The following is a 25,845-nucleotide window of genomic DNA, read 5'->3' as shown; positions in this document are numbered from 1 at the left end:
TAACCATCATGCAACCAGCTGGTCCACATTTTAAGTCTTTAAAGCATCTTCAATATGGAGATCCTAATATTCCAACATCAATTAGTTATTCAACATTACAAATCATCAGAACTGGATTTGCTTAAAGATATGTCCAATGCAAACAGTTTTGTCTCAGGGAAAAAAAAATGGAATAGAAGATTCAGGCATCCATTAATTTTTCAAGTTAAATTTTAGTCTATGGAAGGAAAATAAGGAAATTCATTTTAACACTCTAAGATCATTTGAATTTCTACTTTCAGAAATACTGTTGTTCAAGAAGTAAAACAAACTTGTAATGAGGGGATATTATTCTGTAATGATGTGTTAAAGTCAGCTTTTATTTATTTTTTTAAAGAATGATTTAACTTTATTTTATTTGCTTATTTATTTTAATTTGGGGAGAAAGATAGAGAGAGACAGACAGAGAGAGAGAGAGAGAAAGTGAGAAAGCAAGCCACAAGGTCCAGGACTCGAACTGTGGTTGCCCATGTTGGAATCCAGCGCCCTTAACCACTATGCCACCTGCCAGCCCTTAAAGTCAGCTTTTAAATCAGAACTGTATATATACTTCATAATTTTTAAATCTCCTTTAAGAGAATATTAACAATAGAAAGCATCTTGTCTTGCATAACACATTACTAAATAAAATGTAGGAGATAAAGAATGAGACACAGGGCCAGCAGGTGGTGTGGTGGTTAAGGTGCTGGACTCGCACATGGCCGGAAGTGGTTCAAGTTCTGGACCTGGACACTTGCTTTCTCTCTCCCTCTGTTTGTCTGTCTGGTGAGTGTACATGCCCTGTAGCAAATTAAAAAATAATAATGATGATAAATAAAATTGAATAAATAATTCTTTTTTAAAAAATGCGATACACAAATGTCCTTTATTTCTACTCTCAGTAGAAGTTAGATTTTTCCACGACTTTGTTTTAAAGAGAGGACCACTGTGTAGAAAACTCACATGAGTTATCACAGGTAACATTCCCTGAGGCAAAGCCATGGTCCGGGTACAAGTACTCGCATTCTGCCAGGATGAAAACTCTGGCCCTCCTGCTCCCTTCTCTTCTGATTTATCTTTCTTTTTTCTCAAGATAAAAATGTCAAGCACTTTTCTAGAGCCAGCAATGTGTAAAAATGTTTGGAATGCCCTTCTGAAATCTTAGAAAGAACCTGTCTCTGTTATCCATGTCACCGAAAAATATTCTTACTTAATATTCTTCTCAACAAAATGAGAAGAAATATTTTTTCTACAGAAAATATTGCTCTCAATTTTAGGCTTATTTTTTAACTAAGTCCAGATAATTCACTCCAAGTTGTTGTGGGTTTTTTAAAAATCTGATTCTTCAAAGATACAATAATAGAACATCCTGCCATTGTTTGAGAAGAAATGCAATGAAATGATTAAGAGAGCAGATTCTGGAGCTAAATCATCCAGGTTCTGATCTGGGCTTTGCTCTGTGACCTCTTGCATGCTTGACTTCACCATGCCTCAGTTTCTTCGTATGTAAAATGGACATAATAACGGTTACCAACCTCAGTCGAGTTTCCTGAGGATTACGCTAACTCTTACAGGCAAACGCTCAGCAGTGTCTCAGGCACAGTCTCACAAGTATTTGAGCTCTACTTAACAGAGCATGCCCTCTGCTCTGTTAAGCACAGATCACTTCTTTAGTCCTCCCAACAATGGTATTTTATAGCTATAAAAATTATAGGTTAGAGAAATAAATTGGTCTAAATTTACACTAAGTGGTATTGAGCAAAATACAATCTGGATCTCAAAATGCTTAAATACAAAACCAGACATTGCTCCACTTTTCAAATTCTGACACAGTTCCAAATTTATCATATTCTTGCAAATCAGTCTTAGGCTAGATCTTGCTACTTAATATACTGAATGTCTATAAATGGGTTCACAGTAACTTTGAATTATGGCTGGCGTGTTTAAAAACAGAGAAACAAAATCGTTTCTTAAAATATATTTTATCTCCAAATAATAAAAGATTGAAACATTCAGGATATTCTCAAATAATTCAGAACTCTGCATCTCATTGATATCTCACTGGGTTAGGAAGACCAAGGAGCACTGAAGCTCCCATGTGAGTTGTTTTGGACCCTAGCGGAATCCCCCTAGGTTGGGTGAAGGCCAAATTGGATGAACACCTTTTCTTTTCTTTGCCTGACTTCTTTATCTATTAACATTCATCACCAAAATGTAACATTGCAGACTTCTTGGAGGTGAATAAATAAATATATACCTAATTTGTCACTGAATGAGCAAAAAAAAAAAAAAAATGTACACAAATTAAGAGACCTAACAATTAAATATCACAAAATTTCAGGACTAGCAATTGGCATAATGGCTATGTCACTGGACTCCCATGGAGTTGACCACGGTTTTGAGTCCTGGACCTGACTTAAACTCATGCCAGGCACATGTGCATGCATGCCCAAGATCCCGAGAGGAGAATGGAGAAGAAGGGATTGTGGCATGGCCATCCCCCTGTGGGGTGATTTCTCACTCTCTATCTCTCTTTCTGGCAAGCACACGCACAAAACAAAACAAAACAAAAATAAATATCACAAAGTTTCATTTTTGACTTGTGTTCTGCTCCAAAGTGGATGCTGATTACAATTTTCCATATAATTTGTACCAAAGAAATGATTCATCTGGGCAATCTACAACCTCCCAATAAATGTAAGTTCCCAAAATGATTACTCTTTTTTGACTTCATGTCATCTCCATTTGGCCTAGAGTAGCTTGCTTTTTTTTTTTTTTTTTTTTTTAAGATAGATTTTTTTTTCTCTCTCTCTCTTTAGGATACATGTGGTAGCTGGAGAGACAGAGAGAGAGAGACAGAAAGTGAGAAATCACACCCTCCCCCAGGGGTTGGGGATGGCCACGCTGCAATCCCTTCTCCTCCATTTTCGTCTCAGGAGTTTGGGCACACACACAGGTGCACAAAGCCTGAGTTTTAAACCTCTGGGTCTGAGAATCAAACTGTAGTTGACTGTGTGGTAGTCCAGCAATAGAACCAATATACCATCTGCTGGTCTCGGCTTAGAGTAACTTTAAGAGCTAACATATTTATTTATAGTCACAAATGATCTATGTATTGATTTGAAATTATTTCATGACATTCTTTTAGCTAAATTTCTTTTTATATTAAAAAGTTCTACATGTCATTTACCTCCTCAGTAGCTCCTAAACCAATTTAAGCATTGACCCATGAATAAAATAATGAATTTGGAGATCTAACTGTATTATACACAGAAGCATCATTACTATCTTTTACTGCTAACAGATTTGTTCTTTTACTACATGTGGTATTCTTATCATGCATTTTATTTATCCTGAGAAATAAATAAGAGGCACCTCAATCACTCTTTCTTTTTAGGAGCACATTTACAAACTGATGAAAAGTGATTCATACCCACGTTTTATAAGATCCAGTGCCTATCAGGAACTTCTACAGGCAAAGAAAAAGGTATTGGTTCTTTGTGACCTTTTTGACCTAGTTATCAGTTATAATTCTTTGGAGTAATGACTTCTGCTGGGCCCAGGGTATTGGACAAGTGGTAAGTGAACATATTCCAAGACCCTCCCCCAAACCTTTGCATTTTATTAGGGCTATTTCAGTTATTTTTGTTTTTGTTTGTTGGTGGCTTATTGTATTTTTTGTTAGTTATTTTTGTTTCTGCAAATGTTCATGCTTCACAACATTTATTAGAAGCTATTTTCATGTTCCATGGTTAGTCCTAGTCATGACACATTTTTGGGTAGAAAAAGAATAGAAAAAAGACTTCATGACTTTTCTGACAGCCCCAAATATGCCTAGTTTCAGAAATCAATAATTATGATAAAGAAATAATATCATTATATCAAAAACATGAAGAAGATTTTCTTTGTTTAATAAGCCAGGTTGTACATTTTGGACTACTGACCTTATAACTAAAAGTAGACCCCACTTTTTTCAATGTAACTGCCAAAATGGATTAACACGTGCTTCTACATATTTTCATTTGGTATTTATCCTGAATTATTTAATATTCCTATGATGAATTTTGCACACATAAAAAGGTAGCCAAGCACATTTTGAGAGAGTTGCTTTAGACCTCAGTATCCAATTAGTGTTCATGATCAAGGTCTCCCTTTCCATAGATCTTGATATGCTCAATATAACAGGGTATGGAAGATCTGGACAGAACCATGAACACCATTATTTTTTAATGTTAAAATAGTCCATAGCTTTTTGAAAGTTTAAATTACAATTTTATGTAATTCATGGTGATCATTTAGGCCAATAAGATTCTTTTAAAGGCTCTTGCCTTTGCAGTAGAGATAGAAATTTGAGTCTTGCATTTTCCAATGATCAACCATTAACCACACAGGGCTATTTTACTTTTAATTTTAATTAATTAAAATTACCTAAAATTTCACTCAAATTTCAAGTGCTCAGTAACCATGCAGAAGGCTTCTGTTCTAAAATTTCTATCTTTTCAAAATGTTTTATTAGATAGCAGTGCTCTACAGAATTAGTAATGTTATCTGTAGAAATTTAGCCCTGAGGTAAAATTCTGAGGAAATTCTCATGATATGATATTTGATTTTCAAATATTTCGGCTTCACAAATGTCAACATAAAAGCTTAACATATGTACTTCCTTGTATATTAACTTAATTTTTTCTTGAAATCACACCATTCTATTTGCTTAGGAAGACTTTTTGGTGTTAAAAATAAGAACACAACGAAAATAGAGCCCATATCCTATGACAAAAGGCCTTCTTTGGTGGCTCTTCTATCTTCCTGGGTCGTGTGATTTAGACCATGGATTTGGTGTTGTGTCACATCATCCTGTCTTTTTCTGCTCTGTTTCCCTGCTGCTTCTTTTTCTTTTTTTAATGTTCCCTTGTTTCCCTTCACCCTACCCCCACCTCACACATGTAAGTCTGGAAACTCAATGGATCGCAGATCATCTTTTGAGAAATTTGCACAGAATGTGGTAAGTTTTATCTTTTGAGGAATTACAAATCAGTAAGTCCAATGAAATTTTTCTAGTTTCCCTATTTCTAGCCCCCCTGCCCACTTTTTGATGTAATAGCAAAAGTATTGCCTTTATTTAAATTCAGAATTTCATACTTCCTTACCTATCTTTCTGCCCCAGCCCTTTCTAGAGCAGATAAAAATGTCATACATGAACAACTAAAGTTTGGAAAGAAGTATATATTTTATAGATAGAATAAAGGAATAGCAATTATTCTTTATGTATTTATTTTTATTCCATGCATACCTTTCTTTATTAAAGATAGTGCATGCATTTCTATGCTCTTTTCCTTAGCACTTCCTTAGGCCTAAAAGATTAAGAGGGTGCTGTGTTTGCTATCTCTGCAGGGAGAAAGTCATCTGTTGAGCAGTTTAAAGTCAAAGACTTGATATGAATGGTGGTTAGGGACAAGATATGCCCCAATGTAGACCCACTAGCATGCTTCTCTTAATCTTTATTTTTCAGGAAGGTGTTGAAAACATTACATAAATTATCCAGGAAACTGATAGTTCTCCTACCAGTGTTTCCTTAGTATCTTCCCATGTGTTTCGGTGATATATATTTGTTTGTGGGATTCTTTCTTTATTTTTTTGTATTGTGCCAGTGCCTTTGGAACTTTCTGACATTGTGTAAGCTCAAACTAAAGCCTTCAACACATTTATTTTTATAGGGCAGAAACATCCCTATTTTCCCATGCCATAAAAACTGTACACCAACACTGAGGGCCAGCACTAACCTGTTATGAAAAGAGGTAGAACAATCTTGGTTTATACTCAAGTTTGTCTGCATTGTCTGTTGAGTTGTTGACTAGCTCCATGCTGCTTGCTGTGTGTGTGTGTGTGTATGTGTGTATGTTGTGGCTTTTGCTGTGGTAACCAGTTAAGTGGAGTTATGTGTGTTGAAATGTAAGCAAACTGGATTCAACAACGATACAGTGTTTGTTTTCAGTTTCCTTCAAGAATCTTTGTGGTGGGGAATGTTAATCAGTTCTACTTTTGAATTACCATTGTGACTGTACACAGAGTATTTGAAAAGATTTAAACGCCAATATATATACTTTGAACATTCAATATGATTGCATGACTTCAAGGGATGGAGAATGAGGGACTCCAGGGATTCATCACACTATAAACTTCACAAAATTTTGGCTGGTTTTATTGGAATCTCTGTCCTTTTATACACAGCTTTCTTAAAAATATAATTCACTTTGGGGAGAAAAAGCAATATCAAAGAAATTCCCCCAAGATCTTCCTAAAGAAAGTGGCCATAGGATATTCAGAACGTTCTATATATTGGTTAATAATTGTTTCAAATTCATCCTTTTCTAACATAATGCTGAAGAATATTGTTCTTAAGATCAAAATGGAAATTTCTGTGATGTAATTAAAATAGTGATGCAACTAGAGTATGTTTGAAAGGGGAAGAAAAATAGTCCTTTCCTCCAAAACCTTTCTCAAATATGACTTACTCTCCCACCTCTTAAAGCACAACACATTGTCACACATTTCAAACTTTAGAAAAGAATCAAAAGGGAGCTAGCAGGAGGTGTGGTTGTTAAGGCACTAGACTCCCACATGGTCAACTCCAATTTGAGGCCTGGACCAAATGGCTTGAAAATCATGCTGGGTACATGTGCATGCATGCCCAAAATCACAAGAGGAGGATGGAGGAGGAGGGCCTGTGGTGTGGTCATGGAGGGGTGATTTCTTAATTTCCCTCTCTCTGTCTCTCTCCAGCAAGAGCATGCACCCTATGGCAAAAAAAAAAACTAAGAAAAATTTAAATATTCGGTCATCAGGAAAGTCATGATGCGTTTTTCTGTTTTTCTATGCAAAAATGTGTCATGACTTTTCCAATGGCCCAATAAATAAATAATAAAAAATAGAAAGAACCAACAGGAAGTAAAAGGAAGCAATAATCAACCATCTACACCTTCCATCAAAATTCATACAAGTGACAACTGATTTCCAAACATTTTGCTGTCTTGGGAACATGTAGACTTTGACTGTAAAGGTAACTAATTGTATAACAATATGTTATGATGTAAAGGAATAATAAGTTATTTATCTCCTTGGTATTATGATGAGGAAGGAAGATTCCTATGTAATCTGAGAATTTCCATAAGAGGTATCATTTAATCGGATGAAAATGATTTCACCAGGCTGCGAACAGCAACCACTCTCTTAAGCAGAAGGAAAAAAAGACTGAAATTACTAAAGTAACATTTTCTCTCTCTCTTTTAACACACACACACCTACAACATATGACATAGTATAACTCAGAAAACCTTTAGGTACATTGTCTAACAGTAATCGCTTTTAATTCAGGAAAATAAAAAGTGATGTTTGTCACTGAATAATTTGTTTTGGTGTTACTCTGAATAAATAGAGTAAGAAAATTAGAAAGTCTTTCTGGATTTCCCCTACAGAGTATTCCTCCACAGTACTTTTAGGGTCAGCTCTTGAGTCAAGCACCCCAAGTATTTACACACAAGATATTATAGAATATATTTACTGAATAAACTAAATCATTTTAATACAAAATAAAGGAGTAATTTTATAATACTCAGAAATAATGGAGAAAAAAATGATATTTACACAAGGGTGTTAAAAGAAATCGTAGGTGGAGGCACAGGGAGATACAAGACGTATAGTATTCAAGAAAGAAATGAAACAGGGAAAATAGGAATAAAAAAATAGGGAGACCGTGAAACAAACTTAGGAAAATGAGAAAATAACTCACATTTATTGAGTACCTGCTACATATCAGGCTTCGCATTAGGCCCTTTTTATTATTTATATTTTCTAACTTCGCTTAATTCACTTACTGACCTGTTATTTTATCCATTTTACATGTGACAAAACTGGAGGGTAAGAGGAAGGTTGTGTCTTGCCCAGGATCAGATGGCAAGAGAGCTGGCACTGATCCAAAATGTATTGTTTCTCAATTCTTTCTCTTTTCACCAATCCACCCTGCTCTTGATATTCTTCCAACTGTTGGAAGACGAATAGGTCTTGCGAGACAAATACGTCTCGCCAGTACTTTAGAGAATAATTATAATAAATAGGGAACAATTGCATAGCATTGTCAGTGTCTTGAGGGCATGCAGTCCTTCTTGTTGATTTGTTGTGATGTTGTCATTTACATGCACAACCATCCTGGGAGGAGTTGGGGAGTATTACATTGCTTTCACAGGTGAACAGATAGGGGGATAATGAGAAGAAGCCCTTCATCAGTGTCACTCAGTTGAGAGTGTTAGAGCAGAATTGGAAGCAGATTTTTCCTAGTTTTAAATCCATTACTCTTTATTGATTACTCTTATTCTTTCCATTACACCCAGAAAGGCTAGGATAAGAATAACTCACATTGTATAATGTGTGTAATGCCTTCTGCTTGGCTGTTGTCTCAAGAAATCTCATTTCCTGTAATTTACTCTTTGGTTTCTCTCTTTCTTTAAAGGCTTTGTAAGGGCACGTGTACTTGCGAGACGAGACAGAGAGAGGCAGTGAGAGGGAAACTGAGAAATCACTTACCAAAGAACATGGCCACACTGCAATCCCTTCTCCTCCATTCTTCTTTCAGGATTTCTAGCACACACGCACACACACCCGGCATGAGTTTCAAGCTGCTGGGTCTAGGACTGGAACCACAATCTGCCATGTGGGAGTCCAGCACCTTATCCACCATCCCACCTCCTGGTCCCATTTTTTTGTGTCTTCATCTCCCTTGCTCTCAGGAAAGTCTCCTAAAGTTGTTGTTTTAAGGGCAACTATGTATGTCCTCTCACACCTTTACACATTACTCTTAAATAGGATGTATTCTCTTTTTTATTTTTTAGAGATATTTTTGCTAAATGACGCATGTGTTTGATGGAGAGACAGAGATAGAGAGACAGAAAGCAAGAAATCGTTCCCCAGTAGGATGACCACACCATAATCCCTTCTCCTCCATTCTCCTCTCAGGATTTTGGGCACACATGTACACATGCCTGACATGAGTTTTAAGCTGCCAGGTCTGGGATTTGAACCACAGTCGACTGTGAGAGAGTCCAGTGATGTAACCATTACACCATCTGCTGGTTCCAGGTGTATTCTCTTTTCACAATGTTCATATGCTTTACTGATTGTAAAAAACATCTTCCTCCATCACCATCATCAAATCCAACACCATTCACCAACCACTAGAATACCTTAGCATCTGTCTGATGTACAGATTTTAAGAAGGACCAGATAGAAATAAAAGGGGGGGGAGGGACCAGCAGTTAGCAAAATGTTTATGTCGCTGGACTCCCATGTAGTTGATCACGATTCAAGTCCCAGACCTGGTGGCTTAAACTCACGCTGGGTCCATGTGCGTGTGTGTGCATGCCCAAGATCCCAAGAGGAGAATGGTGGAGAAGGGATTGCAGCATGGCCATCCCCCCTGGGGGATGACTTCTCGCTTTCTGTCTCTCTGTCTCTCTCTGTCTTTCTGGTGAGCATGTACACCCTATAGCAAAAACCTCTCCAAACAAAAGACAAAACAAAGAGAAAATAGGGTGGGGGGATTGATCAGCAACAACTTCAATCAAGATTCATAAATCAGGTGCCAACCATATGACTCATCTTCTCTTCTTTGTGCAAAATAGAAATTAAATCAGCCTGGCTCTGGATTAGAAAAATAGAAATGAATATTAGAGAATGTTAATGATGCACTCCTAGGGATTCACTAATCTAACCTCTTTTCAGGAATACCTTTATCCTATTTCAATGAAGACAATTATCTGCAAAGCCACTAAGAGAACCAATAGAAAAAATTATGATGGCCTCTTGAGCACTTCTATTTCCTGCCCTGGTGTACTTATGCTAATGCACTGAGATTTTTAACTATGCTCTGGAGACTGCAACAAATTACCAAAAGAAGTTGTGAAGACTCTTTCAGAGGATTTTAACAGAAAGACTGAGTTGGTTCTGAAGTCAGTTGCTCTTTGAAATCAAATCTGTACTTAACTCTATAACGTAATAATCTAAATATTGATAGAAGTCACATGTAAATATAAATTCTACAACTTGTCGAAGTATTAAAATGAGAATTATATAATTCTTAGTTCTTTTAGAACGACTTTTTTGGCTAATTCAAATTAAATGACCTATCTAAGTCCATTATGGAGTCTCTGGTTAATGCAATCTTATGCAGATTTTATATGAGCAGTAAGATGTGGTAAGAAAAGAGCATAAGCCCAAGAGTTTGATGTGTTTATGTTTAAGTCTGAAATGTAGTCCCATACTTTCTTGATATGTGAATTTTTAGAACTTACTTAAATCACTGGACCTTAATTTCTTCATCTACTGTTTCTCTACTCAGATATACCTCTAATTGTCAAATTTACATATAAATATTTAAGAAATATTATATGTAATTATGCTTCAGAACATGCTTTATTCACTTAAAATGCATTATAAATATCTTTCAGATCACTTCTTGTTTTTCTACATGATTCCACTTATCAAACACACAAAATTCCTTTGAATAGATATACCCTTAATGTATTTTCTAATCTTCTGTTAATGGGCACTTAGGGTGTTCATTATTTATTCATTGCTATTATAGTATGATAAATATCCTTCAATTAAATATTGACTTCCCTCTTACATTCATTAAAAATTGAATTATTTGGTTAAATAGAGTGCAAATTTATAAGAAGTATCTCTACCTTTTTTTCTCTGTCTCTCTTCTTTACTTTTTCCCTAATGGAAGAGCATACACTAGAGGGAAGAATAACTTTTCTGTAAGTGTGGGAATCATACTTCATATTACTGATGTCCCAAACCATTTATGTTACACATTAATGACAGGCCTCTCCTACCAATTATTTCTCAATTTATGAAGAATTATACTCACTTTCTGAGAGGCTTCCATTGTTATTTAAGACATAGTCAAAGACATGGGAGTTATTTCTTGTCCCAGGTCAAATGATTTTTAAGTTAGTGTTTATTACATGTAAAATCTAGTATGAAATCTCTCCTATATTCTTAAATAAAGACCTAGACTATAAACTGGGAGTCACCCTCTCCATCCAGTGTAACCTATGAGGGATGCAGATGCCAGTAAGGACTACAACTTCAGGCAGCTCTGGAGTCACACTCCAGCAGAACAGCACAAGGGCCAATCCTTTTGTGCCCATTTGGCTTGGACCTTGGTTCTGTTTAAGGTTGAGTCCTCTGGGCTTTGGTATCTGAGTTTGTAGGCCTATTAATGTAGATAAGCGAAGATGAAAAGGATCCTGAAGTGCCTAAAAATAAAATTTATAAATTTGCCACTGGATTTGTTCACCATGAATAATGCCAATAGAAATAATTTACCTGATGGTATAGGATCCACTTTTATGCTAAATTGATATCATTGCTTCTGTACACCAGTTTACTAGCTCCTAGATCATCCTTTGTCTACATTTATTAAGTTTAACTGTGTGATAGGTTATGTGCTACTCCTACTATGTAGGTCTTTTTCCTTCTTTTTATTTTTCTTTATTTGTTTTTTAGAGATTTTTTGCTATAGGGTGTATGTGCTCACCAGAGAGACAGACAGAAAGCGAGAAATCACACCCTGGGGGGATGTCCAATGACACACTTCCTTTTCTTTCATTCTCCTCTTGGGGACTTTGGGCATGCACACACATATACCTGGCTTGAGTTTCAAGCTGCCAGGTCCAGCACTCAAGCACAGTCAACCGTGTGGGAGTCTAGCACCAAAACCACTATGCCACCTGCTGACCCCTACTATGTAGTTTTCAGAAGATCTGTCTGTCTTAATTGTCCTTTCCCTTGATAGCAGTTAAGTAGGGACAAACTTCAGAGTGTTCAGAAAGGTCATTTTTTTAAGATTATATTTATACTAATAAACTTGCAGCATAGTAAGACCTCCCCTGAGCTAGTTAGATCTTTGGTTTACATGAGCATCCATCATAATGAAACAGATGGCCTGCCACATCCTCTTAGTGTGCAAGCAGATTGGGAACTACCAGAGGAGGGGTTTTGGTTTCATGTCTGTACCCCGGTGTTTTTACTTTAAGGATGACTTTGTATGTCTTTTCTGGTCAAGTGCTTTGAATTCTGTCGCTTTAAATTACAGGTATAGTAATGTGACGGATCTTCGAAAAGTTCCTGAAAAATGCATAATATGAAAAATTATATATGGATTTCAAAATGTTTTCACACTAAAATTCACACTTAATTTTCCATGTACTTTTTTTGTGTAAATTATGTTAGAAATTTCTTACAGCACTAAAGTCTTTGGGCTTCCTCCCCACACAGATATCACTAGCAGAGGCGCAAAGTGAGAATAGTCAAGGGTGAACTATTTTCTCTTCTTCTTTTGCTCTGGACCTGAAATTGATCTCATTCATCATGTCGTTGGCAGATATGGCCATCCATCTTACTTTATTGAAACCGGTTGTAGTGGTAACTTGCCTCAGAAAACAATTTTTGTTTCCCCACAGCATGATGTAAATCGATTAGTGTGAAATGTATCAGACCATGTGGCCTAATTTAGTTCAGACACTATGTCTTTCTTTTCCCCTGGTATCATCATTCGTCCCTAAGTGGCCACTCAAGTTCTATAAGCTGTAGATTGTATAGTGGTTTTGGTCACAAAGCATCCAATGCAACCTTGGGGTATTTAAGGAATGCCAGGTGACTGCTGAGTATATAGTCTCAGTGGAAACATCCCCCTTGCTGCCACATCTGCTAGAGATAGAAGTTTCAGTAGCACTTCCCAAAGTACTGGTCTGATGAATATGAAGCTTTAGGTGTTAGCTAGTGGCTCTGAGGCCCCAGCTGCAGCTCATCCTGATCTATGAGGACCCTACTTAGCTTACAAATCTTTGTTTAAAACAAACTCCTGTCTCCAGATCTGGCAACCTTTTTTCAAGATTTTTCTTTTTTTCACTTTTAGCTGTAGGATGCATGCACTCACCAGAAAGAGAGACAGAGAGAGAGAGGTAAGGTGAGAAATCACTCCCCTGGGAGGTGACCATGCCACAGTCCTGCCTCATCCATTCTCCTCTCAGGATTGTGGGCATGCATGCATACATGCCCAGTGTGATTTTCAAGCCACTGAGTCTGGACTTGAACTGTAGCTGGCCATGTCAGAGTCCAATGCTTTAACCACTACACCACCTGCTGGTTCCCTGGCAAAGCTGTTGGCGTCCGCCCCAGGGCTTGGGTCTGGCTGAATCATGATCAGAGGGCTGCTGGTGAGAAAGAGAAAGCCCTCCATCTTGCCAGGACCGGGGAATTGGAAAGAAAGAGACAAAGGGATAGAGTAGAAATGGACACAGGCAGCCTGAGTCTAGGTAGCCCAAGCAACTTGTCCTGCCCAGATGAACTGGACGTCTTTATTTACAGTACAAGGAGACATTACACATGTATGTTTCATGACACTTCATGGATTAGTTGCCAGGTTACAGACAATAAGAAGCAGTTAACAAATCTATAAGGGATTAGTCATACCTGGGGCCAGGTATATCCCTTGGTGGTAATCCCATCTAGAGCAAATCTCATCTTCTCTTCTAATGCAGAGAACTAGCTGTTAGGTGTGGGGAAGGAGCTAAAGAACTTCTCCATAAGGAGTGCACCACCACACCCAGAGTAGTCTAAAGAACCTTTCAGATGCAGAGCAGGGATTGGACTTTACTAATTGGGGTCAAGATGTTTCTTGAAGTCCATCAGATGTGTCTGTTGGAACGCCCCTAGTAATTTCCACCCTTGCTCTGTCTGCAGCCAAGGTCAGGGAAAGACAAGTTACAAGGTTCTGCCAAACCCCAAAAGAGCATGTGGTGTTTGCTCAGCGCATGTCCCCACACCTCAGACTCTCTCTCTTAAACGTGTCCCCACACAAAGCCTTTTTAAAAAATGAGTAAGGAGTAAGGAGCATGTTCATGGCAGACAATGACCCAATAGAGTTTATATAAGGAGTTCTTTGCAACAAATATTCAGAGCAACACACTACTAGGAAAATGGGCAAAAAGTTGGGCACCGTTTTTTTTTTAGAGAGAGATTTTTTGCTATAGGGCATGTGTACTCGCCAGAAAGATAGAGACAGAGAGGGAGAAATCCCACCCCCTCATGCCACAGTACCTTCTTCTCCTCTTGGAATCTTGGGAACTCACACACACGCGCCCGGCATGAGTTTTAAGCTGCCACGTCTGAGACTCAAACTGCAGTTGACTATGCAGGAGTCCAGTGGCATAACCATTACACCATCTGCTGATCCCAGAACTTAAGCACTTTAAACAGAAAAAATTAAAATAGTTGGTGACTATATGAGAAAAAGGAAAACTATTAAGAACCAACTCTAATTTGAAAGCAACAAAATGAATTTTTCCTTTAGTTTGGTTAGATTTTTTTTAATGATAATATCTGCTGTTAGAAATGGGATAAGAAAATATTATTAATAGATGACATCATATATTATTTGTAGGAGTGTGAATTACTATCACTTTTGCAGAATAAAACTTGACAGAATGTAATAAAAGCCAAAAAAAAAAAAAACCTCTAATTTGAAAGCAACAAAATGAATTTTTCCTTTAGTTTGGTTAGATTTTTTTTAATGATAATATCTGCTGTTAGAAATGGGATAAGAAAATATTATTAATAGATGACATCATATATTATTTGTAGGAGTGTGAATTACTATCACTTTTGCAGAATAAAACTTGACAGAATGTAATAAAAGCCAAAAAAAAAAAAAACCCACTTTGAAGACAGAATGTACCAAAAGCCAAAAAAAAAAAAAACCACTTTGAATCAGTAAGTCAACATCTAGTAAGTTAAGCCTAAGAAAACTCAGATGCTTCCACACATACAAATATATTCCTTACATCATATTATTGCCAAATGTAGAACACAATCTGAATGTGCAACGATTATAATTTCTTAAATACATCAAGACAGGAGTACTTCAAAATACGTCAAGGAGAGTACTTCAAAAGTTTGTGGAAAAAGTAAAGTACGAGTATACTTTGGTGCAAGCAAATATGAAACCCATGAGTAGTTTTTTTGTGATACACATTTAACTTTTTAAAGATTCTTATATCTACTGATAGAATATTATGCAGATAGTAAAAATCAGTTTTTACAGTAGTGACTTTCATCTCTTTTCTTAATGCCACCTACATTTGACACATTAGACCAGCATATGTGTTTGTATGTGTTCATGGGAGTGAATACAGTTACTCTACAAACTGTACTTGTGCATGTTTATATATGCATAGAATTAAAATAACACTTCACAAATAACATTCCCTTATTACATACAGTATATTCTGAACTTTATTTATTTTTTTGGAGAGGTTTTAGCTAGAGGGCATGTGTGCTTACCAGAAAGACAGAAAGAGACAGAAAGACAGAAAGCAAGAAATCACCTCCCAGGGGGGATGGCCATGCCACAACCCTTCTCCTCCATTCTCCTCTCAGGATCTTGGGCACACACGTACACGTGCCCAGCGTGAGTTTTAAGTCATCGGGTCCAGGACTTGAACCGCGATTAACTATATGGGAGTCCAGCGACATAGCCATTATACCAACTGCTGCTCCCTACTCCAAACTGTTCTGCTTTCTTCTATTACACTAATTTTTTTTCTAAATGTTAGTTGCATCTCTCTAAATTGATTTGTCATATCCATTGATATACTGACTTTGAAAAACCATAGTATTTTAGAAGCATAAATAACATGGATAATTGAACAAAATATAATCATTTGAATAGACATTATTTATAATAAGCCATAATACTATGTACAGTATAACTTCAGTTTTGTAGAAAAATAAAATAAGCATGTATTTTTGTATTAAAAACTAGGATATAGTAGTCTTGTGTAAATAATTGTATTTCAGGTGACATAAATTTCTTCTTTATATTTTTCTATGTTTTCCTCATTTACTCTCATAGACATATACTACTTTTATTATGGGGAAATATTTTAAATTAAACAAATGAAAATATTTGACTTGTTTTTTCTAAGTCAACACAGGAAGCTACTAACTAATATTTCTATGTATATGTATTCATAAGCTGTTTTTAGTACATTACACTAGAATTTTTTTTAGTTTTCAGCATTTAATTAAAGCTTTGAAACTAGTCATGGAATCGCTATTTTTTCCCCTAAATCTCAAGAATTTGACCTTATATTTAACATTCTAGGAACTTATCCACACTCAACAGTTTTGATCAAATTATTCAGTATGTTTCAGTAAACTTGACTGCAAGTTTACCTAGGAGAACTGGTTTATTTTAAATCAGGAAAGAGCTTTCCAAACATCTAGTCTAGCTTTAATTCCTTCTTTTCACCTTCCCAGGTGAAAAGACCCAGATTCTGTTTGGCTGTTAGTTAACATTTAGAGTATGATCAGTTTCTTCAGTCCCTCACCCTACCATGCCTCTGCCCTCAAGTTAAAAGTTACTTATCCTAAGATATTAGCATCTCATTACCCTTGTTTCTAGAAGTTAATTCTTAAAATAAGATTTCCACCCAGGGACTTTAACTCACACAGACAATGAAGTAATTCATTGGGGACTTCTATAGTATTAGTGTTAACTCTCAATTACTTCACTAGACCAGGTGACCTACAAAATAGTACAAGACTAGTACAAGTTCTGTGAACAGGCAGAGTCAGAGCTGAGGCAGAAGTTTGAGGATTTCAGTAGGTTCATGGGGAAGAGGTTCATCTTTGAAGAGCAGATAAGATCTGAACAGGTATGTGCATCAACAGGTGAACCTAGCTGAGAAAGCAGTAAGTGCAAAGACCAGCCACGGTACTATAGGCAGTTTGAAAGGCCGAAGAAGCCAGGTAATAAAGACTTTGAAATCCAGGCAAAGACATTTCTATTTATTGGGTCATCTGAAAAGTCATAACATGTTTTTCTATGCAAAAATGCATCATGACTTTTCTGACGACCCAATAGAATTGAAACAAGGATATTTTTTCTTCACAAGAATAAAAGAACAGATACTATCCTTTAGTTCTGCCTCTCATAAGAACATTCCCTATCTCTGGTCCGACAACATCTCATTTGCACCAATCACGCAGCTCTTTCTATTATATTATGTAGCTGTGGGGAGGCATCTGGTCAGACAGTTGGATCCCATAAACCAGTAGGAAGGCAATATTAGGATTTCTGCTTTCTTATTTCCAGTCCCTTGCCCTTGCCTTTGAAGCCTACGTTGTGCTTCTGAGAATGTACTTCTGAGTCTGCAGCAACATATGGGAGAGACTTAGAGACAGTGCCAGGAGCAGACAACCAAGAGTTGTAGGGAATAGCAAGAATTAAGAGGTTATTTTTTTAATTTTAAATCGAGAGATGCGAATAAACCTCTCCTCTTCTCTGTTAGCTCTCTCCTAACCACCTTTGAAAAACCTACCCCTTTATTACTCCTCAGTCTGTTCAGTATTCAGTAAACTGGGAAAGCCTGCTGTGTATTTTGATGACAGCAATAAAGCAAGTGGGCTTAGCAACCTAAAAAATGTCGCATTAGCCTGCTTTCTTTGTGGATGAGGATCGGCAAGAGAGCAAGGTGGAAAGTTGCTTCCCTCTCCCTAATGTCTCCTGCCCTTTACTTCTTGACTCAGGGCTCTCTACTATCCACTTTCTCTTACTGCTCTAAGACCAAGATTGTTTTTTGTTTTTTTGGGGTTTTTTTGAGAGGTGTTTTCGCTATAGGGTGCGTGCGCTCGCCAGATAGACAGAGAGAGACATAGAGACAGAAAGCGAGAAATCACCCCCCAGGGGGGATGGTCACACCACAATCCCTTCTCCTCCATTCTCCTCTCAGGATCTTGGGCTCACACGCACATGCGCCCGGCGTGAGTTCTAAGCCACTGGGTCCTGGACACGAACTGCGGTCGACTATGTGGGAGTCCAGCAACATAGCCATTACACTAACTGCTGGTTCCCAAGACCAAGAACGATTTTTTAAAAGGAGGTAGAATGAGAGTTCACTTGGAAAAGTTAAGAAAAAACACATAGGTTTTTACTTTGGACTTTTTGTTTTGTTCTGTTTTTCCCCTCGGAATAACAGTCTCTACAAAGCATTTAGGATAGGAAGGAGTTGGTTTGGTGAAAGTGAACTCTGATTGTGAGGCACTGGAAAACCCCTTGTTTCTGTGATACTGTATTCTAGATCAGGTTAATGTGTTGTATTTACTCAGGTGCCAGAAAGAGTCTCCATTTATTTTTTCCTGGAGCTGATTATGTGTTCTTTTTCTAAAATATTGTTCATTAGGTATTACAGTACTTCACAGGACCTTGAGTTTTTCTTTTATCTGTGTTTGTCTTTGTCTCTATATAGATTTGTTTCCTCTGTAATCTATTTCCTTTACAATCTGACAGGAAGGGTTTAAATCATATCATTCTTAATTGTTTTTGTTTGTTTGTTTAAAAATAAGCATTATTCATACAGAATTATTGAATTATTGTAAGTAATTTGGTAAAAAAAATTATATATATATATTCTTGATAAAGGTTGTTTAGCTCTTTAAAACTTTAGAACTCAGCTATAAAAGTTTCTCAGATTCTTCAACTTCAAAAAAATTATAGGGGCCACCAAATAATGTAGTAGTTAACGTGCTGGACTCCCATGTGGCTGACCACATTTCGCGTCCCGAGCCCAATGGCTTGAAACTCATGCTGGACACGTGCCCAAAATCCTGAGAGGAAAATGGAAGAGAAGGGATGGTGGTATGGTTATCCCCCTGGGGAGTGATTTCTCGCTTTCTATCTCTGTCTCTTTCTCTTTCTGGTGAGCACATGCACCCTATAGCAAAAATCTCTCAAAAAAAAAATTATGAAAAGGTAATTGGCAGAGCTGATTCTATGCAGCATCTGAGAAACTACACTGAAAATGATGATTACAAAATGGCTAACATGCAAATATAGTACCAATATGTACTTCCCTAGAAGTACATATTTTTTTTTATTTTTAGAGATCATGTTCTTTTTAATCTAATACTTTCTGGGACCAGCAGGAGGTGTGGTTAAGGGCGCTGGACTACCACATGGAGGTTCAAGTCCTGGACTTGGCGGCTTGCTTTCTCACTTTCCTCTCTCTCTTTCTCTGTCTCTCTCTCTCTCTCTCCCTCTCTCCCTGTCTCCCTCTCTCCTCCCTCCTTCTCTTGCTCGCTCACTCTTGCTCTCACTCTGTCCCTCTCTGGTCAAATTTTATTAATAAATTAATTAAGTTCATGTTCAATAAAATCACTCTTTGAAAAATATTTAATACTTTCTAATAGAGTGAGCAACTGACACTGTATACACAATCGTTTTTTTGGACACTAGAAGATGGCTTAGGTCTTTTTCTTGCTATGTGAGAACAAGGCAGGATTTGCACATGGTTTACAAAATGATCCAGGCATTTTACCTCTTCAAATCTGCATGATCCACCTAGCATCCATGCCATTTGCTTTGACCCCAGTAGGACATTTAAGTTGACCCCAGTAGGACATTTAAGTTCTTTTTACTATTGCTTTTGAATTGTCTCAACACACAAAATAAATATCCTTATTGCATATTTGGTTAAGTCACAGCACACGAAGGATTTTATTGTTTGACTATAGTAAGATATATGCATGTTTTCCCATTTCTGCCCATTGTTTTTTCTGTTATCACAAACTCTCAGGCCTGTATTTATCTTTTAGATTCTATGAAACAGTGTTTTAAAATTATTTCCTGGACAAGAGCTTGTCCAGTTAAACTTGTATCACACCCCATTTTTAATCAAGTCTATAAAAGGGCTAGTAGCTTTGAGCATTTGAGAATATTTGAAAAAATAAAATAAATAAATCAACAAATGTTAAGAGAACCATATTTCTTTTTAATATATTTATGAAGATGACAGTAGTTTCCACACTCTGAAAACATATTGACTGAGTTTCAAATAGCTTTCTATTTGAATTTAAGAATTTCATTCTTCATCCAAGAACTTTGAGCCAAATCACATTAATCTGCAGCTTTTACTTATTTACTTTAAGAGAGGGATTTTTGCTGTAGAACATGTATGCTTGCTAGAGAGACAGGAAGCTAGAAGTCACCCCCTAGAGGAAGATGGCCACACAACAATCCCTTTTCCTCCATTCTCCTCTCGGGATCTTGGGCATGCATGTACATGCGCCCAGCATGAGTTTTAAGCTGCCAGTTCCTGGACTCAAGATGTGGTCAACTATGTGAGAGTCCAGCACAGTAACCATTATACCATCTGCTGGTCTTAATCTTTAAAGAAACAGTTCTGTCTTAAATCTTTCTCCTAATCTTCTATAATATAAGAATTATCTTGTATTGGGGGACAGATGATATTCCAGTGAAACACAGTGCTCTGTGAGGCAACCCTACAGAAGATTCCTGGGTCAAGTTCAGAGAACCCCTGAATATGAGGAGTTCACACTTGTCCATGATCCAGGGGTGACTGAAGGCTGAGGGTGGATTATAATTGCAAGATCCTCTTGGGGACTATCTCTCTATCTCACTCTTTCTCATGGAATAAATAAAATAATTAAACTGAAAAAAAATTTATTCTTATGCCTCAACCAATATATACTTCCCTCTAATTTACAAATGGTATAAGAAAGAGTAAGTACTTTTTAAAGACAGGTGAATTGGTTATTCAAAATAAATAGTTATGTACACATGACACCTGTATGCATTTATATTAACCCATAGAGGCTACAGTAGTAAACAGAGAAAATAGTACAGTCTTTACATATGGAAAGGTATTATTTGATTTATTTGATTAATGTATTGCCTAAATTTGGGGTAAAAATACTTATAAATTTAGTTTTCAATTCATTAGCAGTTTTCTGCCCTTTTTTGGAGTCAGAGTAGTGACTTTGGATGTGGGTATCCTAATGAGGAGACCATATAGTGATAGCATTGTTAATAAAAATAATATAAGGTAATGCCCAACATAAACTGAATACATAGAATATTCTAAAAAAATTAGGCAATTTGCTTCTTCAGAACAAGTTTTTAAACTAAGTACTATTATTATCTTCAATTTATGAATGAGGAATAGAAGTGTGAGCAATGTGTTAGTACTTTCAGGCTGCTATAACAAAATACCATGAACTGGTTACTTATAATCAGCAGAAATTTATTTCTCACTCACTGTTCTGGAGTCTGAGAAGTCCAAGATCAGGATGTTTGCAAATTTGGTATCTGGTGAGGACCTGCTTCCTAGTTCACAGATGGTATTGTCTCACTGTGTCTTCACATGGTAGAAGAGGGAAAAAAGGTCCCTCAGGCCTCTGTTATAAAGGCACTCGCTCCATTTATGAGGAATTCACTCTCATGACCTAATCAGTCTCAAGAGATCCCACCTATTAATACGATCACATTGGTAATTAGGTTTTTAGCATAGGACTAGGGGACACAAACATTCAGACTATCATAAACTAGAAGTGCATATATTGATTATAACGTAAGATTTCCTGTTAAATTGCTTTTTCTTTTATTATTTTTCTTTTTATTATACTGTAGTCATAAAGTGACTAAAGCTTAGCTTAGTGGGAAATACCTTTGTTCAACTTTGGCATCTTTTACAATCACTTGCTAAAAGCTAACTGTGAACACTTTTTTCCCAATCCACAGAAAATGGTGCTTGATTTTCATTGTTACGATTCATGTCACCAAAGTGGCCATTATCATTAATTACATGGTATGAAAAGAAACCAGTTATGAAATTATGAATCATTTCTTAAACATAACTTTCTGTTCCCCAAATACGGCTGCATTGTTCTGGCTGTGTATTCCCCCCTAAAATTCTTATGTAAAATCCAAGCCCTCTATGTTGTGGTATTAGGAGGCAGGGGACGTTGGGGAAATTATTACATCATGAGAGGGGAGCTCTCATGAGTGATATCAGTGCCCTTACAAAAAAAGGGCCCAAGGAGCTTATCTGCCCTCTCCACCATGGGAAGACACAAATACAATACACTATGTACAAGGAAGAACTCACTCTAAACACCAGATCTGCAGGCACCTTCATTCTAGACGGCCCAGACTCCGGAACTATGAGAATCAAAGTTTTGCTGTTTATAATCCACCCAGTCTGTGGTATCTGCTACAGAAGCCAGCATGAACTAAGACAGTGGCTCTGAGTGATGATTTCTCTCTCCCAAACTCTTTATCAAATGCTATACCACATTAGGAAACAACGTAAGATTATTGCTGTGTGATTTAGTACTAAAACATTACATTTCTCAAAAAATACTTCGAATTTTCCTTGTTATTTTATCCTCTAAGAAGTAAAACAAATAAGCAAATCACCTATTTTTATACTAGAACATATAAAATGAGAGACGAAACAGAAACCACCAATCAACAATTTGTATTTCCATCCAAAATTTAAAATTTTATCTCTCTAGATGTAACTAAGAAGAACAGTATTGATTTTCAAGATTTACGAAAGTCGAATATGTACTCTGTGTATTAGCACAATATATGGAATTAAACTATATCATTTCCATTTTTCTGGGGTTGAATTAAAAGGAAGCCAGGTGAGAAAGAAGATGTGGGCACGTTGGAGACAGGGAGCAAGTAGACTTTTGTCTTTGAGTATATATTGGCGTCCTTTTCTCCATTACTAGATAGAATAGGGGACAGACTCAATCACAAGTTTTCATGAACCACATCCTCCAAATTTTTTTTTTATTTAATTAAATTGTATGTTTCTAGATATTTGAAAATGCAACACTAATTTCAGCCATTTAACAGAATGGATTCACAGTGTTATCTTTCAGAGCAGCTTACTAAGATCTGTTATAAGATGTTTAATAACCAGTTGGGAACCTAGGTAGTATCTCATTGCTAAACCTCAATGGTATGTTTATGGACATGTTTTATAATTTGCTAATCTGTGCTGTGAAACCATCAGTCTGTTTGCAGTGGGAAGGAAGTGAGTGGGAGGGGCAGAAGGGTGGAGGGAGAGAAGATCATTCTGTTTGATGTGTTCGTAGGAGGGAGGGGAGAGGCAGCTTGGTCATGAAGTTTCAACTAAGGTGTACTTAAAAGGGTTCAGTTTTGACCCTTGCACAGAAATAACCCATAATAAATAGATGCTCCTAGTAAACAGGTTTTCAGTGATCATGCTTTTCTTTCTCCTTCTTTTTTTCCTTGTTTTATACTTTTTTCCTCAGGGGAAATCTCTCACGTCCAAGAGGTTAACAAGCCTTGTTCAGTCTTACTAAAAGGATCATCATGTAGCATGGAAGCAGACTGGAGTCACTGCACATACTTTGTAGCTCATTGTTACCTGGAGCAGAGGACACTAGACCAAGATGTTGCATGAGCAAAGGACCAGAATTGTTATTTTTCTGTGTACATTAAGGCGTTCTCCAAGGGACTCTTTGCTATCACAATGCCTCCATTTCAAACTGTTGTCTGCTTTCTGCCTCCTTCTACTAAGCTGGATCTGTGTGTTCTTCCTTTTTAACAGGTTCAAGTGATATAAAACTTTTTTTTTTTGTTCCTCTCTTTCTCTTAAAGCTTCCACTAGACACACAGTTCACTGAAAATGCAGTCAGTCACAAACTGGAAGAATTGTAAAAGAAAAACAAAGCATATATCAATAAGTATACATATGGCTTCACATTTACTGAATAATAAATTAGTACAGAAAATTTCATTTCGCCAATGTATTCGCAGTCAGATACAAGCTCGTGTCTTTGTCTGCTGTATGTACGTTCTCGGTTAATGTTTCTTGCATTTATTTTTATACCATATTTAAAAAAGAAACACCTTTTACTCCAAATGTATTAAAGTTGATTCCTCCTCTGTAAATTTGTGTATGTTTATATTGTTGTTTTATCTTTCATTAAAAGATGCAGAATCTCGTTGTTTTTGTAACTTTTGATTTCCATGCTGACTGAAAAAGAAAATGATGAGAAGACGTTTCCATCAAGTGCAATTTAGACTATCCCTCTAATATTTATTTCAGGATTCTAAGACAAGCCTGGATGATACCACAGCCAGGAACAGATCGAAAATATTTTGTATCGGAGCCAATCTGAGACCAGGGAGAGTCGCTCTGTCCATTGAAAAAAAACGAAGAGTTGGCCTTCCATATTTTCAGGACTGTTTAAGGAGGCCCCTCTGCCCGATTATGAATATGCATCACTACGCTTTACTAATTAGTAGTTCTTTTAGAATTAGGCTTGAGTGTGACTGCCCAACTCAGAGTCTAATTTCTTATTTAAAGCACAAGTCTAAAAATACTTATGATCAGTGTCTCTTAGCTTTCTGGTGTTAACAGAGTCCTTTGAGAATATGATGTATTTACCAACAGTGAGTGAGTGCTTACTAAATGCCTGCTATTGTATTATGGTTGTTACATGCCCATAAAGTCCTCATACCTAATCCTCCCAGTAACCCTTTAAGATCATTTCTGTAATTAGGACAACATTAAAGCAGAGAGAGAGGTCAAGTATTTTGTTTGAAGTCACACAGCCAAGTGGCAGGTTGGGATTATAAGAAAGGAAAAAAATCTTCTCCCTCTCTACTCTCACCCCTAATAAAAATTACGAATTACCAGAAGATTCCATTTACCTTAGCTACTTCTTTCCTGACATGTTTCCACTAAAGAAGAACAATTTCAGCATGAATGTTAAAATGTTCAACTACATTTCATTGCAGAAGAGTTATAAGAGTGAAAAGACAAAATTCTTCATTGCTATTAATAAAGATAATTCATCAATATTGCAAGAAGTACGGATGGTATTTCCAAGGGAGTTGAGGTGAGAATAGAGACAATTATATATTAAATAGACTCCCTATAGAAAAGCAAATTAAAGTATTAAAGATACGGATGGACTGTGCTTAAAGTTCTTTGCTCCATTTATAGCATATGCCTGGCACTTCGGTTCTTAATACACTAAATCTGTGTGCAGTGTGATGCCTATTTTACTCTTGGCTCTGGCTCTGAAAGAAGAGTGACAAACTAATCGTGGAACCAACAGAGCTTTTTATGGACTCTGCTAAGCTTGGTGCATCCAAATGCAGATTAATTTTAAAGAGCCATGTCAGCTGACAGTAATCTGAGGCCTTTTTCAGTCTGTTGGTGGTTTTGCCAAAAGCCTAAAGCACTGAGTTCTGAACTCCCTGATAACTGACAAAGAAGACAATATCCTAAAAATGGGAAGCCCCAGATCTGTAAGCTTAAATTTGGGCTCCAAGCACTGAAAACACTGCATGTGGGGACCAGCAGTTAGCATAATGGTTATGTCGCTGGACTCCCACGTAGTCAACCGCGGTTCACGTCCCGGACCCGGTGTCTTAAAACTCACGCCGGGCACGTGTGCGTGCGTGCCCAAGATCCTGAGAGGAGAATGGAGGAGAAGGGATTGCAGCATGGCCATCCCCCCTGGGGGGTGATTTCTTGCTTTCTGTCTGTCTCTCTCTGTCTGGCGAGCGCACGCGCCCTATAGCGAAAACCTCTCCAAAAAAAAAAAAAGAAAAACACTGCATGTGAAGTGTTTGTCAGAGTAGCAGTTGATACAACAAAGCAGCCATGAACTGAAGGCCTTGAGCGGTGAATTAGAAAGAGAAAACTCCTGCCACTTTTACCTGCTTTAATTATGACTATATGAGGCCCAGTCAATCAAATGAATGGAACAGACGACATGAAGCTTGCTGGGAAAATATGTACTGGTTAGTGTCAATTTTAGTGGCTTCTTAGGTAGCTTTTACTCATTTAAAATCCATCGGAAAGAACAATATGTATTCTTTCTTAGTTGCATTAAATAGACTTCCTTTCCCTA

At 37.0% G+C, this 25,845-nt stretch overlaps 1 protein-coding gene across 1 annotated transcript in view; it reads left to right on the top strand.

Moving 5' to 3' along the window:
• Positions 1-25,845, top strand: part of RGS7 (regulator of G protein signaling 7) — a 620,681-nt gene that overhangs the window by 554,374 nt on the left and 40,462 nt on the right. The window contains 1 exon segment of the mRNA XM_027768057.1: positions 3,416-3,505. Within this exon segment, the coding sequence (XP_027623858.1) occupies positions 3,416-3,505 (90 nt within the window).

The sequence above is a fragment of the Tupaia chinensis genome, unplaced genomic scaffold, assembly GCF_000334495.1.
Source record: "Tupaia chinensis unplaced genomic scaffold, TupChi_1.0 Scaffold000074_1, whole genome shotgun sequence".
Taxonomy (NCBI): domain Eukaryota; kingdom Metazoa; phylum Chordata; class Mammalia; order Scandentia; family Tupaiidae; genus Tupaia; species Tupaia belangeri.
Note: the sequence above shows the minus strand (reverse complement) of the source record. Positions and strands in the feature narration are given on the sequence as shown.